Source organism: Ogataea parapolymorpha, chromosome VI, assembly GCF_000187245.1.
Source record: "Ogataea parapolymorpha DL-1 chromosome VI, whole genome shotgun sequence".
Classification (NCBI taxonomy): Eukaryota; Fungi; Ascomycota; class Pichiomycetes; order Pichiales; family Pichiaceae; genus Ogataea; species Ogataea parapolymorpha.
The window spans coordinates 1,089,347-1,103,099 of NC_027861.1; the positions used below are offsets into that span (position 1 = coordinate 1,089,347).

Sequence of the window (13,753 nt, forward strand, 5' to 3'; positions counted from 1 at the left end):
GCATGTAGACAATAATAATATCTGATAAGAAAAATGGTATAAAAAGCCTCTGTTTTTTGGGATTTCCACCATTTTTTCGTCATGTCCACGGCTACCGTGACAGCTGTTCCAATTGGTGCGCCGTCGACCGTGACGATAGAACCGGCTGTCTTTGTGTCCAAGCGTGAGTTCGACAACGACAGAATCAAGAATGTGATTGACCTTATCTCGCAGAACAACTATGGCGACTGGAGAGACGATCTTTTCCGCAACGGCTACGCCGTGGTGAAGAACGCTGTACCAAGCGAGCGGGCCCAGCGGTACCAGCAGGAGGCGTTTAAGTGGCTGGGTCGGTTCAGCGACAAGTTCGACATAAACAACCCGGACACATGGACTAGAGAAAATCTGCCTCCAATGACCAACACCAATCTGTTCAAGTCGCACTGTGTGAGCCACGAGAAGTTTATGTGGGATGCAAGGTTGGAGCCAGGTGTAATCAAGGCGTTTGAGAGCCTGTGGCAGACCGACGAGCTCCTTGTGTCGTTCGACGCTTTGAACGTGACTCTTCCAAATCGCAAGGACAAGGAGCTTGTTGCTCCGTGGCCGCACGTGGACCAGACCCCGTACCGGAAAGGAATGCACTGTGCGCAAGGTATCATTTCTCTGAGCGACCATGGGCCAGAGGACGGCGGGCTGGTTGTGTACAAAGGCACGCACAAGTTAATAGAGGAGTTCTTCACCAGCGTTGTTCCGAAAAAAGACTGGACCGAGCGCGACTTTTTCATGCTTTCCCAAGAACAGCTGCAGTGGTTTTTGGACCGTGGGTGTGAGGAAGTCAAGATCGAGTGTGAGGCCGGTGACCTGATCATCTGGGACTCCAGAACGGTCCATTGGGGAAAAGAGCCCTCACCATCAAGCAACACCATCCGAACCGTGATTTATGCGTGCTACACTCCAGCCAAGTTTGCCACGGAAAAAAGTCTTGCAGAGAAAAAGTCCTTGTTTGAGTCCTGGTCTGGCACCACCCACTGGCCCCACGACAATCTTGTCCGCACGGGCAGCAAAGCGTATTACGCCGACGGCCGTGAGTATGAGAACAACCGCGACGAGCCGTTTGAGAAGCCTGCAATCACAGACAAGTTGCTGAGGCTCGCCGGGGTCAAGCCGTACGAAAATAAATAATATAAACTAAAAAAACATTTATTTTATCCCTCTTTTTTTTCCCACTTGTTTTTGTACCCTCTCACAAGACATGAGAAAAAGAGCCTGCGACAAATGCCACAAGGCAAAACGCTCTTGTTCGGGCGTGCCGTGCGCGTTCTGCCAGCGTAGGCGGCTGAATTGCACGCTGAACCGACCGCTTAAGAAATTTGGCCGTCCGTCCAAACATATCCCTGCCCCCGTGGTGGAGGAAACATATTCAACGGGCGAAAAAAGCGTGGTTTTGTCTGACGGCTCAAATACGAGTGTCGAGGACACAAACGACTGCTGGAAATATGGCACAGTAGTTTTGAGACAACAGCTGAGCTACCATTTCAACCTTGACCATAAAGAAAAGGCGGTTTTGGAGCAGTTCATCGACACAGGCGCCGCTGATTTGTTTGGAAGCAGAGCAAACACCTTCTTGCAAGCAGTGGTCCCACTAGTCTTCTCGTTCGATTGCATCAAATATCCAATTCTTGCCATTGCTGCTGCCTCAGGATCGCATTTCTCGGCCTTTAGAGAGACCCAGAGATATCGGTCGCTAGCGAAGCTGGGCAGGAAAGATACTGTGTTGCAGGAAACAGGGACCCTGGCCATGCTGCTCGTGGTACTCATGGAGATACTCATGGGCGACGGGATGGATGCCACAACGTATCTGGACGAAATTCAGAAAACAGTAAGTCCCGTTTGTTCGTGGCTCGCCAGGCAAGATTCCGACCTGCACCAGATCATGTCAGACTTGTATTTCTACTACCAGTCGTTGCTCGGTTACAACTTTGGGATCAGGAATGGCGAAATTAGGGCCAGCTCGTTCAAGCTGACTTTTGGCCTCGACCAGGCCACGCTGCAAACTCTCTCGCAAATCCGCACTCTTGAAAAACTAAAAGACCAAACATCGCTGTCGTCAAACGAGTTCTCGCAATTTGCATCGCTGATAGAAACGAAAATTCAAACCGCTTCAAGCATGAGTCATTTGGGTGCTGCCATTCAGTGTGCATGCTATCTACAGCTTTACCAACTCAAACCAGGCTCAGATCTGTCAACGGGGACCTGTCTAAATGCTCTCTTGGATAACATCAAGGCAATACAGACCCCATCCGAATGCCAGCTACTCTTCCCTCTACTCATTGCAGGAACCGCAGCTACCACTATAAAAGACCAAAACTACATCCTAGATCGTCTAAGTGTGATCCATAGTCGCCTAAAGTTTCCATTTATTAATCGCTATCAAGATCTTCTGCGTCACTTGTGGCGATCTAACGAATCGCTCAGCATCATAATTAAGTACCAATTTCCGGGATTATTCATATTATAGTATTATCAAGCTTTAGTCGAATCCTTCTCCTTGTCGATGATCACAATGCCATTTAGTTCGCTTTGCTGTCTCTCCTGTCTCTTATAGAACCACAAAACAACAAACGTCCATAGCACAAGACAGAATGCGCTACACGCAGTGAACGTGAAACCTTTCAGATAACGCGGGGCTTCCACAGTTTTCCAAACCAGCACTGAAATCCAGGCTGTCGAAGTCTGCGCTAGCATGTTCATTGTGACCAAAATAACAGCCCTGTATTGCGGATCATGACGACATATATCGTTCATCCAGCCATATAGCACTGGAGCCATGGCCCAGCCGGTATACTGCAGCATGAAAGCAAACCATTTAGCGCCTTCGGGCACATCCCAGGCCGCCAGAATGACGTTTCCAGTAATGTTGAGGACCTGTGAGAGCAAGATGGCCTGCCAACGCGAATGGAAGAAGTCTGCGTAGCAGCCAGTGAGGATAAGCCAAAGAATGCCAATTGCAGGACTAATTGCACCCAGCTGGTTGACTTTTGCGACGCTATATCTGTTTAAAGACTTGATCCAGAGCAAATAAGCACCAGACGTTCCGTTGTTGTTGTTCCAGCAGAAAATGTCCCACAGCGAGAGGACGTAGATGTGCCACGAGGTGAGAATTTTTTTCCACAGCTTGCGGTCAAAAAATGCCCGGTCAACAGGAACCGTGAACGAAGTGTTGTTGTCCTTGAGTCTTTTCCTTGCGAGCAGGATTTCCTCGTCGGTGAGGAAAATCGAGTAACATTTCTGAGGCGTCCCTGGGATGGCGTAGAAGCCAATGATACCCACCACGATCGAGATGACCGCGTCAATGATGAACATCCATCTCCAGCCTTCCAAGCCGTCTTTCATGTTCATGCCGTCGAAAATGGCTCCTTGCAAAAGACCGGAGGTCAAGACACCTAAGTACTGGCCGATATAATACACCATGGAACGGCGCACAATCTCGTCAACTTTATACCAACTGCCAAACAGATACATGTATGCGAGGTAAGCTGGGGCCTCAAAACATCCGATGAAAAACCTCATGGCCTCTAGATGACCGACGTTGTTTGCACGGTAGGCTCCCAGAGTGAACAGACTCCAACACAGATCCAAAGTAGGCAGGACATAATTCAGTGGGGCCTTGTACAGGATGTACATGAAAGGAATTTGGAACACGATAGTTCCGACAGTGAAAACGGCCTGGGTGTGCACGAGATCGTTACCTTTCATGTCGATCGACTCCTTCATGCCACTCACATAGGCGTTGTTGAGGTTCGTCTGGTCGAGATATTTGACCCAGTACGCCATGAGCGAGTAGAAGCAAAGAAGGATGTCAAGCTTGATCACGAGCTTTCTCTCAGCAGGGGTGTCGTCCTTGTTGAACCACTGGTACCACTTGTGGTTTCCACGGCGGTTCTTGTTCTGGCGGTACTCGTACTCGTCGAAGAACTTGTACCATTTCCTGTTAGACTCGTCCCTGTACTCGATTTCCGGAATCTCATGCGACTCCTCGGCCTCTGCTAGCTTGGCGAGCGATTCTTGCTCCGAGTCGGTCGCGTCGACTTTGTCAATGACATGTCTTTCGACAGGGAAAAGCCCCCACTTCAAACGTTTGAGCGGGTCCAGCACGAGAGATCCGACAGGCATTTGGGATTGACACAAACCGGGCCATACTGCATATTTATACGTGCAGGTCGAGCAACGGCTTTAGCGAAAAAGAACTGTGGCTTTTAATTTTTTTTTTCAACGGATGCTGCAGGGTACATGTGATATGGCGAATTGATTCCGATTACTATGTACGGGCCCAGGAAAGCTAGACCTTCTCTTCACACGTGTCGTCTGATTTGTCCTCCGAGTCTTCCACTGTGTTCTCATCTTGCGAGGCCGCAACTGGTCTCGTGTTTTTGGAGAACACCATCATCACCAGCTCAAGCGCGAAGCACGCCACAGTGAACCACAGTGCATTGACACATTTGGTCTGCACGTAGTCCTTGGTGTAGGTTTTTGTGGAGTCGAGTGCGCCGATGATAGACGAGGCAATAGCTGTACCGAGGCAAATGCCGATCTGGCCAATGGTCTGGAAAATGCCCGTCACGTTTCCTTGGAGGTGCAGCGGAGTCTCGGAAAGCAGAGCAAGCAGGTACACCTGATAAAACAGGTTAGTTCCATAACCATACAGCAGCTGGGGCACAAACTCGTAGATCCAGAATGAGTTCTTGTTGGTGTGGTCGATTCTGGTGATCCAGATGGACGTGCCGAGACACACGGCGGCAGACCAGATGAGCAGCGGCTTGCTACCAATTTTCTGCTGCAACCACGGTCTGTAGATCACTGCGCCGATGATGATACCTGCAGACGTGCAGAACACCTTTCCTGCCGAGAGCACGGCAGAGTTGCCGTCGACAAACTCGTGGTAGAGCAGCAGCGATGTCATGAGCGCGGTGAACCCGGCGTAATTGGCCGTGAGGCCGACCAGGAAGGGCACAAAATTCGTGATTTTCACCACATCTGCCGGGAACAGCACGACCAGCTTGGCTCTGTAGGTGTCAAGCGTCGGGTGTCTTTTCTGGTACGGTCTGACGTAGACGTTTTCGAAGAGGAGCACGCCCAGCACCATGACGAAGCCGACCGGGATGGTAACATACACTTTAGGCGACCGCCAGCGGGTGCCTGCCTCTGTGAGACCGCAGATGATGAGCAGCAGGCCGCCAACAAGGAAGATGGCACCGCCGTAGTTGAGGTACTTGGAGCTCAAGAGGTGGTGTTCTCTGGTTTTTTCCACGGGGACGACAATGAAAAAGAGCACGATGGAGGTCAGAAAGCTAATGGCAAACGAGAAATAGAAGAATGCGCGGTAGCCGATGCTGGTGAGCGAGAATGCGCCGCCAAGCACGACTCCAAGCCCGAGCGACGCGCATAGAGCCAGCATCAAGTAGTTGATGGCGGTGCCGAGCTTCGGGCCCTGGAAGTAATTGCCGCAAATGCCCACGGCGCTCGGGATGAGCGAGGCGCCGGCTATGCCCTGGAACGCACGGAACACAATCAGCGGGATGATGTTGCTGGTGATGACGGCGCAAATGAGGTTCATGATGGACATCACAAACAGCCCGATCGTGAACACCTTGTGCAGGCCATGGACGTCGCCCAGCTTGCCAAATAGCAAGATAAATGCGCCCAGCGTGAGGGCGTACGCGGAAACCACCCAGGTGGCGTCGGCGGTGCTGGCTCCCATCTCTTTCTGCAGACTCTCGGTCATGCTGAACGCAGCGGCCACGTTGAGGTTGTCCATGGTGGCGCCCAGCAGGATGAAGCCATACGAGAGCTCCTTGGACCGGTACTTGTCGTCGACGAGGTTGCGCACTCTGAGCAACGAAGCGGTAGCAGAACTGAGGAACTTCATTGCAGGTTCTCAGTGGAACCAGCGGGACTTATATAGCTGTCTGGGTTGAGAGCCGCAGATAGTATCTGACAAATCCATTTGCCACATTATTGCAACACAGGGCAACAACTAGTGCCTGGCAATTTCTTGTCTCCGAGAAGAGACGGAAATAATAAGGCTAAAGCCCAGCAAACAATGCACAATATGTGACTACAGCCTTCCATGAAAAAGTTCCACCATGCACCTCCCAATTTCGACGCCGTCGTTGGATAGGCTCGCGTTTCGGCTCTTTGCGTCGTTGTACAGCGCAGCGTCCACCTGGCCTGCTCTGCGCCGCGACTCGACTAGCACCTCGCCACACGCGGTGGTGAACTCGGGATGACCTTGGAACGTGAGCACTCGGTGCTTCTTGTATAGGCCCTGGCACCCACACGCAGCCGACGAGCCCACGTTCACGTAACCCGGCGGTAGATTTGCCGGGTTAGTCAGCACCTCGTCCTGGTGCATCTCCATCACGGTGAAATTGTTTTTTCCAGAATTACTAATCAGGGGACGGAGATTTATCGCCGAGTTGATTTGCACCTGTGTGAGCCCCATTTCCCAGCCGCGCGGACTGCGTCCCACTGCGAGCCCCAGAGCCGTCGCAACAAGTTGGTGTCCGAAACAAGACGCTGTGATCGGGAACTGGTACTCTTGCAGACACATTCTCACAAACTCGCGCAGCCGGTCGATCCACGGGGAGTTAGCAAACGCATCCGAGCGAGAACCCGTCAGGTACAGGCCCTGACAGCGTTGCAGCTCCTCGGCCGTCGGATACTCCATTTTGCTGATCACGTCGTACTTGCGGAACAATGTGTCTGTCATGCCTGCTGCGCGAAAGAGCGCTATTGCCTGGTCGCCAAAATCGCCAAACTCGCTGAGCGCGTCGATTGGCGTGTCACACACCAGTATCGCCACAAACGCGTCGTCCATTGACTTCCCCGGGGCCAGGATCTTATCTTTATATTCCATTTATTTCGGACCCATATCGCGCCTGCCTTTTTGGGAGCGATTTTTTTTTCTCTCTTTCGCCAGTCACGTGACCAAAAGAGCAGAGAGCATCTCGTCGACCGACACGTTGGCCGCAAAGCCCTGGTGTGTGGTTGCCGGGCCATCTGTGCGGTATCGTGCCAGCAGCGGCTGCTCGCTGCCGTCCAGGGCTTCCAGCAACGCCAGCGTCTGTGCCAGGAACAGCCTGCCGAGCCGCGCTCCGTCGCACTGCGCCAGGCCGTGCATCACGGCGAGCGCATGGTCTATGTGGAACCGCGTGGTTTCGTGCACGCCGAAAGTCACGTTGAACAACACGAGCGTGGCCACCGCACTGTATAGATACTCCAAATCGGAGCGGCCGCCCTGCACAAATTGGCCGCTCTCCCACAGGCTCCAGAGACACCGCACGGTGTTCATGGAGGCCTGGAACGACGCGTTGAGCAGCGAGAGCTCTGTGCTTGGGCAGTCTTGCAGGCTCATGAAGCCGCGGCCGCGCTGGGCGACGGAGTGCTCGAGCAGCAGCGGGCGCACGGCGAGATTCAGGCCCTGGAAGTACTCGAGCATGATATTGGCCGTGGCGCGCGAGTTGTGCACCTCCTTGAGACTATAGTCGCAGTCGACGCTCTCGTGCACAGCACGCTTCCACCGCAGCAGACCCACCACCATCTCGCGCACCGTGGCTATACAGTTGGGTGGTGCCGGGTGCAGCTTACGTAAGACCATACAGTTGAGTTTGGTCACGGCAATGAGTTCGAGCTGCGGTTCCGGGTCTGGGAACACGAACGGGTGCTGGTGTTCGAAGCGGGCAGTGCCAGGCAGCTCGCACCGGAGAATGTGGTCGTGCAGCAGCACCGGCGAGCCCTGGGCTGCGGCGATCACGCGTTCCTGAACGTATATTGTCCAGAGCAGCCGGCGGCGGTGCTCTGTGGCGGCGGAGTGGTCCTGTTCGGCGTCGCAGTGGTACTGGCGTGTGAGTGCGAGACGCGCGGCTTGCAAAGTATAACTGGCGGCGTCGAGGCCGCGCGTCTGGAGGAGGAAGTAGCTGTACAGCAGCAGCGTCTCGAGGCCGTCTATGTCTGCGACATTGTGAACTGTTCCCGAAGCCAGGAGCAGTCCGGACAGCCGGATTGGAGTGGCACACGGTCTGGGGTGTTGGAACAGCTCGGAAAGGGCGAGAACGAGTTCGAGTTGGCAGATGGCGAGCGCGCTGGCGTGCGAGGGCAGGCTGTCGATTTCGTCGGCGTCGTATAACTCGTACAATTTTTGTTTGAGCACGCCGCTGTTGAGAAAGTAATAGCCGGCGGTGTACGCTTCAAACGTGTCGATGGCGGCGAGCGCGTCGTTGTAGAAGGGCAAAAACACTTGTGCGGCAGCCGTGCCGACGGCGACGTTGCAGATGTGGCCGATCTTGGACACAACAACGGTTATACTGGTTATGGCTGCCGGGTTATCTTTCAAAAGTGCGCTGTGCAGCTCGGTGTCGACAAGAGTGTGGCCCTTGGATGGCGCCGCGTCATCGAGCAGTGCGCGCAGCCGTGCGTTTTCGGCCGCGAGCTGTGCCGCGTGGTCGTGCATTTCTGTCACGACGGACTCCTTGAGAAGCACCTTGCGCTCGGCCTGCTGGTACTCGCACTTCTTGCGCGCGGCCGCACACTGGGAGCAGGGACCCCCATTGCCGTCACACTTGGCGTGCCGGCGGCGGCAGCGCACACACGCCGGCTGGCCGCTGCGCTTGGTGGGCGGCTTTTTGGGTTTTTGAATAGAAAACTTGATTTGGCGGGTCTCTTTATTGAGCACCATAAAGAAAAAAAAGTGCTTATCTTATCAATAAAAAAAAACCTTAGTGTAATTTAGTTATTCATAGTTATATCCATACTGTTGGCCACGTTCAGACACTCATCGGCAAAGTAGTTTCCGCCCCACGGGGTGCCGCTGTGGTCGTGGCCACCCGCCAGCGACGGCCGCTGTACGTCGCGTACATAACCGGCAATACCCTCCTTCTTGAACATCCGTGCAAACTCGTACACGTACATGTTGACACCCTGGAGCGCAAAGATCGGCTGTGTCTGGAACACAATACCCATTTCTGCAAGCCGCATGGGCAGATCACATACCTCCTGCCACGTATAGCCTGCCGCTTCGTAGTCGAAACTGCCCGTGAAGCCGAACCCAAAACAGCGCTCGCTGTCGACGGCGCGCAGAGCCGTGTGGATCTCGACGATATCGCGCCAAACAGGCGTGTCCATGCGCGCCCACGTAGTATCTGTGAGCGGCATGGCTGCCACAGCGCGCTCTATAACTGCCTGTGGACACGCCTTGTACAGGTACTGTCCGACGCTGGTGCGGGCCACGTCCCAGTCGAAGTAAATTTTGGTGGCCACCGTTTTTTCGGCAAAAGAGCGCATCTCGTCCAAGCTGGGCGCAGGACGGGTTTCAAAAAGCCGGCAGAATGCTGCATACTCCTCTGTCGTAGCCACTTGCTTGACGGCCTCTGGGAACGTCATAACTCTGGCCTGTTGGAGCCACCGGGCACGCGCTTCAGCGGCGTTCTCGCCCTGTTCGAGCGCACGGTTCATGGCCCGGATAAACGACTCCACCCCGGCCACCGTGGCCCCGCGTACGTACTTGTGGTCCCGTTCATCCACCACGGAAGTAATAAACTCGGCGTGGTAGCAGTCTACGCGTGACATGAGCAACATCTCGGATCCTAGCACGTCCAGCTGGAACCGTGCCGCGGTCAGCCGGCGCAGGTACTCGCTTAGCGGGACGACTGTACGGCCTACTTTTTCGGTGAATTTCTTGAGCCCGATGGCCAGATCATCGTAGTGCACCATCGCCGTGCCGGCCTCTGCAAACATCTTGGTCTGTTTCATTATGGCCGTCACGCTGCCAAAGCCCATGTCGCCGTCTGCCACCATCGGCAGCAGATAGTCGTAGATGGGGAGTTCTGCCTGCTCCGCGATAGAGCGGCCGAGATAGTAGGACTTTTGTCTGCGATCGTGAAATAACTGAGTCTTAAAAAGCCGTGCCACAACCCTCGGCACCGTGTCGCTCGGATAGTCCGCGTGGTCACGGCCAATTTCGTCTGCCACTTGCAGAGCAGACACACCACCTGAAACGTACACGGCCTCGATTCCGGCACGGGACATCTGCGACGCGGTGGCCGGGTCGACACAGCCAAACGTGAGCAGCGGCGTGCATTCCTTGCGATGCTTGTTTAGCAGCTGCCATAGCTTGTTGCCTTGCACAGACGAGACGTGGTCAATGTGCACGGAGCTGCGCATAGCGGCAACTTTTTCGGCCGAGTACGGTCTCTGGAGGTGTTTTTGGCGGGCCGACTGCCAAGACTGCTTTATCTCGGACACGTCGGTCTCAAACTGCGCAATTAGGTTGCTCATGTTGCTACAAAAGGGGACAATAAACTCGAGTTATATGTGTGTTATCTCCATTTCCTAAACAGGCAGGAGGATGTGCTGTTCCTATCACCCTCCAAATCAGGACTCAGAACGGCAAAGTCACGTCCAGGGAGTCGGCTGCAAACATCTGGTCATCCGACAATTTGGCGCCGCACCACGAAGTCTCAAATCCGTCGGTGTTGTTCTTCTTGCAGAACTGAATAATGTCGCGGTCATAACCGTAGATTCCCTCCTTCTTGAACATCTTGCCAAACTCAAGGCTCACCATGTTCAAACCCTGGCACGCGTAGATTGGCTGCGTCTGGAATACAATGCCCAACTTGGCAAGCTCCCAGTGCAGGTTTTTGAACTGCTCCTCAGTGAACCCTGCTGCATAGTAGTCGTAGCGGCCAGTATAACCAAACCCGTACGCTCTACGGTTATCAATTGCCCGCAGTTTTTCGTGGAACTCCACAATCTCGCCCCATTTGGGAGCGTCCATGCGAGCCCAGGTGGTGTCCGTCACAGGTAATGCGGCAATGGCACGGTCAATAACGTGTTCCAGGGTGTGCTTGAAGAAGTATTGGCCGTCCGTGGACCGTGCAGCCTCCCAGTCGAAGAAGACTGGCTTGGAAACTGTCTTTGCAGCATGGGCCCTTCTCTCGGTTATACTCTTGAACTTGGAATTCTTGAACAGAGCCATGTACGCTGCATACTCCTCTGGCGTGGCGACCTGCTGGACCGCCTCGTCAAAAGTCATCAGTCCGGCCTTCTCCAGCCACGCCTTGCGCGTGCTTTTGTAATCGCGGCCTTCCCGCTGTGCCTTCACCATTGTCGCCAACAGCGGCTCGCACTCAGGATTTGTCACACCTTGTACATAACCGTGGTCACGTGGATCGATAACCGAGGTAATGTACTCGGCGTGCAGCGAGTCGGCACGGCCCATGAGCAACGTCTCTGCGCCCATGAGGTCCAACTGGAACCGCGCGGCCGTAAGCCTTTTGAGATACTCGCACGTAGGCACCACAGTTCTGCCTTCGCCGATCGTGAATCGCTTCATTCCGATGGCCAGGTCGTCAAGATGGAACATAGCCACGCCTGCCTCCACGAACTTCTTGGTGAGTTTCATGATTCCCGTGGTGCTGCCAAAACCCATATCGCCATCGGCAATGAGTGGCACCAAGTAGTCAATTTCTGGTGTGACAGCAAGTTCCTCAGGGGTCATCAAGGACCGTAAATGGTTCTGGCGCCGGTCATGCCATAACTGCGAGTTGACAAGTTTTTGCACTGTGTTGGGGACCGTGTCCCAGGGATAGTCGGCCGTATCCATTGATGGCTCGGCCACGTTGGAAAAACCGCACACGGCCCCACTGACATAACCGATCTCGAGTCCTGCCTTGGACAGCTGGGACAGCAGAATTGGGTCCACTGCGCCGTAAGTGAGCAAGGGCTCCTGCTTGGCAACTTTCTCCTCGAATAACTTCCACAACTTGATGGCTTGCTGTGAGGACACATGGTGGTTTAGTTCAATGGAGTTTCTCATTCTGGCCACATCGAGGGCCGAGTAGGGCCGCTGGAGCCTGCTTTGTTTTTCAGATTTCCACCAATTCTCGATTTTTTCCACCTCCGCCTGGAGCCTGTTATCTCTGGTTGCCACTGTCATGATAACCCAACAAGGCTCCGGGCCCAAACATTTATAACCACCGTCGAGATAGGCCCACTTCCCAAAGGGGTAATTTCGGATGTGTCCTCCAAAGCTTATCAGTTATCGCCAATGTTGGGGTCGCAGATATCCAGATAGCAAGGGTGGCACGAAGAGGGGCCGTCGGAGCCTATAAAAGCACATGGCGCCACCCTTGGATCTGCAACGATGGCAGAGAAATTAGCAGGCAACGTGAGTGTCAAGGATATCAGTATGGCCTCTGTGGAGGAGGCTCCCTCTGTGGTGGTGGAAGAGGGCGACGACATTGGTGCCAAGTATGTCCATCTAATTAAGGACGGTTATACGAAAAAGGAGCTGCGCAGAGCCAGGTGGAAGGTCGATCTCAATCTTGTGCCATTTCTATGGCTCAACGTCTCTATCGCCGCCATGGACAAAGTGACCTCCGCTACGGCCGCTTTGTACGGGCTCAAGACCGACCTCAACTTGAAAGGAGATGAGTACAGCTGGATCGGCTCCTCGTTCTACTTTGGTTATCTTCTTTTTTGTTTCCCAGCGGGCTGGTTATTGCAGAAATTCCCCATCATAAGTGTGGGCTCGGTGTGCTTCATCTTATGGGGAATCATTCTGATTGGTTCTGGTTTTGCAAAGGCATTTGTGCCAATGATTGTGAGCCGTGTGCTGCTTGGTGTTCTTGAATCTCCCGTCGTGGCCATGACACTGCTGGTTATTTCTTCATTCTATACCCGTGAAGACCAGCCGTTGAGAACCGGTCTGATGTACACTGGGTTATCGACGCTGTTCACAGGGCCGATCGGTTACGCTGTCGGAGGTTATACCCATGTCTCCTACTCGCCATGGAGAGCTTTCTACTGGATAACAGGTGCCATGTCCATCGGATGGGGAGTTATCATTTATTTCCTGCTACCAAGCTCACCCGCAAATTGCTTTTGGTTATCTGAAAAAGAGAAGGCCATAATCATCCACCAGGTGAAGAAAAACCAAACAGGCATCAAGTCTAAGAAGTGGAAGTGGGAGCAGTTCAGAGAGGCGCTTTTGGACCCAAAAGTCTGGGTCATGTTTTTCTTCCAGATCTTTATCTCGATTCCGAACGGTGGACTTACCAACTTTTCTCCGTTGATTGTGAAAGGCCTCGGATGGTCATCGCGTTATTCCGCGCTGCTGGGAACTGTCAACGGAGTTATGCAGACGGCTTCCTCCTGGTTCACCACATTCACAATATTCTTTATCGAAAAGAAATGGCCGAATGCCAAATCCAGAGGCTTTGTCATGATCGGCTACCTGATCCCGGCCCTAATCTCCGCCATATTGCTGTACAAGCTTCCATACACCAACTACACAGGCCGTCTTGTTTCGCTCTATTTTTCATTCTTTTATTTGGGCCCTTATATCGCCTCTTTGACGCTGATCCAGGCCAACACCGCTGGTTATACGAAGAAGGTCACATGCAATGCTCTTTACTTCATTGCGTACTCTGTGTCCAACATTATCGGCCCGCAGTTCTTCAAAGCCGACCAAGCTCCTTCTTATTCGCTGGGAATTGGTTCTATTTTCGGGGCGTACGCTTTGAGCATTTTCTCGCTGCTGCTGTACATGTTCCTGTGTTATCGTGATAACTGCAGGCGTGAGGAAAAAGATCCCGGCGCTCTCAAAGTGGAGGACCATAACGATACCGACTTTAAGGACCTCACGGATTTGCAAAACATCCACTTCCGGTATAAGTGGTAGAGATAGTCACACCTTTTAAATATGGATAGTTATGTT

The 13,753-nt window shown here is 53.4% G+C and overlaps 9 protein-coding genes across 9 annotated transcripts; 3 read left to right on the plus strand and 6 right to left on the minus strand.

The window, feature by feature from the left end:
* Positions 1-81: 81 nt before the first annotated feature.
* On the plus strand, positions 82-1,161 carry HPODL_05307 (uncharacterized protein; the record flags this gene model as incomplete). The annotated part of the gene is made up of 1 exon (XM_014078264.1): positions 82-1,161. The coding sequence occupies one exon, from the start codon at positions 82-84 to the stop codon at positions 1,159-1,161; it is 1,080 nt and encodes a 359-aa protein (XP_013933739.1).
* A 70-nt stretch (positions 1,162-1,231) lies between these two features.
* On the plus strand, positions 1,232-2,497 carry HPODL_05308 (putative secreted protein; the record flags this gene model as incomplete). Its single annotated transcript, XM_014078265.1, has 1 exon — positions 1,232-2,497. One exon carries the CDS (start codon positions 1,232-1,234, stop codon positions 2,495-2,497), a length of 1,266 nt encoding a protein of 421 aa, XP_013933740.1.
* Positions 2,498-2,502: 5 nt separating this feature from the next.
* On the minus strand, positions 2,503-4,152 carry HPODL_01747 (transporter SEO1; the record flags this gene model as incomplete). Its single annotated transcript, XM_014078266.1, has 1 exon — positions 2,503-4,152. The coding sequence occupies one exon, from the start codon at positions 4,150-4,152 to the stop codon at positions 2,503-2,505; it is 1,650 nt and encodes a 549-aa protein (XP_013933741.1).
* Positions 4,153-4,318: 166 nt separating this feature from the next.
* On the minus strand, positions 4,319-5,905 carry HPODL_01748 (Aminotriazole resistance protein; the record flags this gene model as incomplete). The annotated part of the gene is made up of 1 exon (XM_014078267.1): positions 4,319-5,905. The coding sequence occupies one exon, from the start codon at positions 5,903-5,905 to the stop codon at positions 4,319-4,321; it is 1,587 nt and encodes a 528-aa protein (XP_013933742.1).
* A 189-nt stretch (positions 5,906-6,094) lies between these two features.
* On the minus strand, positions 6,095-6,895 carry HPODL_01749 (uncharacterized protein; the record flags this gene model as incomplete). Its single annotated transcript, XM_014078268.1, has 1 exon — positions 6,095-6,895. One exon carries the CDS (start codon positions 6,893-6,895, stop codon positions 6,095-6,097), a length of 801 nt encoding a protein of 266 aa, XP_013933743.1.
* Positions 6,896-6,958: 63 nt separating this feature from the next.
* On the minus strand, positions 6,959-8,713 carry HPODL_01750 (uncharacterized protein; the record flags this gene model as incomplete). Its single annotated transcript, XM_014078269.1, has 1 exon — positions 6,959-8,713. One exon carries the CDS (start codon positions 8,711-8,713, stop codon positions 6,959-6,961), a length of 1,755 nt encoding a protein of 584 aa, XP_013933744.1.
* Positions 8,714-8,763: 50 nt separating this feature from the next.
* Positions 8,764-10,311, minus strand: HPODL_01751 (Mitochondrial 2-methylisocitrate lyase; the record flags this gene model as incomplete). Its single annotated transcript, XM_014078270.1, has 1 exon — positions 8,764-10,311. The coding sequence occupies one exon, from the start codon at positions 10,309-10,311 to the stop codon at positions 8,764-8,766; it is 1,548 nt and encodes a 515-aa protein (XP_013933745.1).
* A 103-nt stretch (positions 10,312-10,414) lies between these two features.
* Positions 10,415-11,971, minus strand: HPODL_01752 (Mitochondrial 2-methylisocitrate lyase; the record flags this gene model as incomplete). The annotated part of the gene is made up of 1 exon (XM_014078271.1): positions 10,415-11,971. One exon carries the CDS (start codon positions 11,969-11,971, stop codon positions 10,415-10,417), a length of 1,557 nt encoding a protein of 518 aa, XP_013933746.1.
* A 207-nt stretch (positions 11,972-12,178) lies between these two features.
* HPODL_01753 (uncharacterized protein) lies at positions 12,179-13,717 on the plus strand (the record flags this gene model as incomplete). Its single annotated transcript, XM_014078272.1, has 1 exon — positions 12,179-13,717. One exon carries the CDS (start codon positions 12,179-12,181, stop codon positions 13,715-13,717), a length of 1,539 nt encoding a protein of 512 aa, XP_013933747.1.
* Positions 13,718-13,753: the final 36 nt, after the last annotated feature.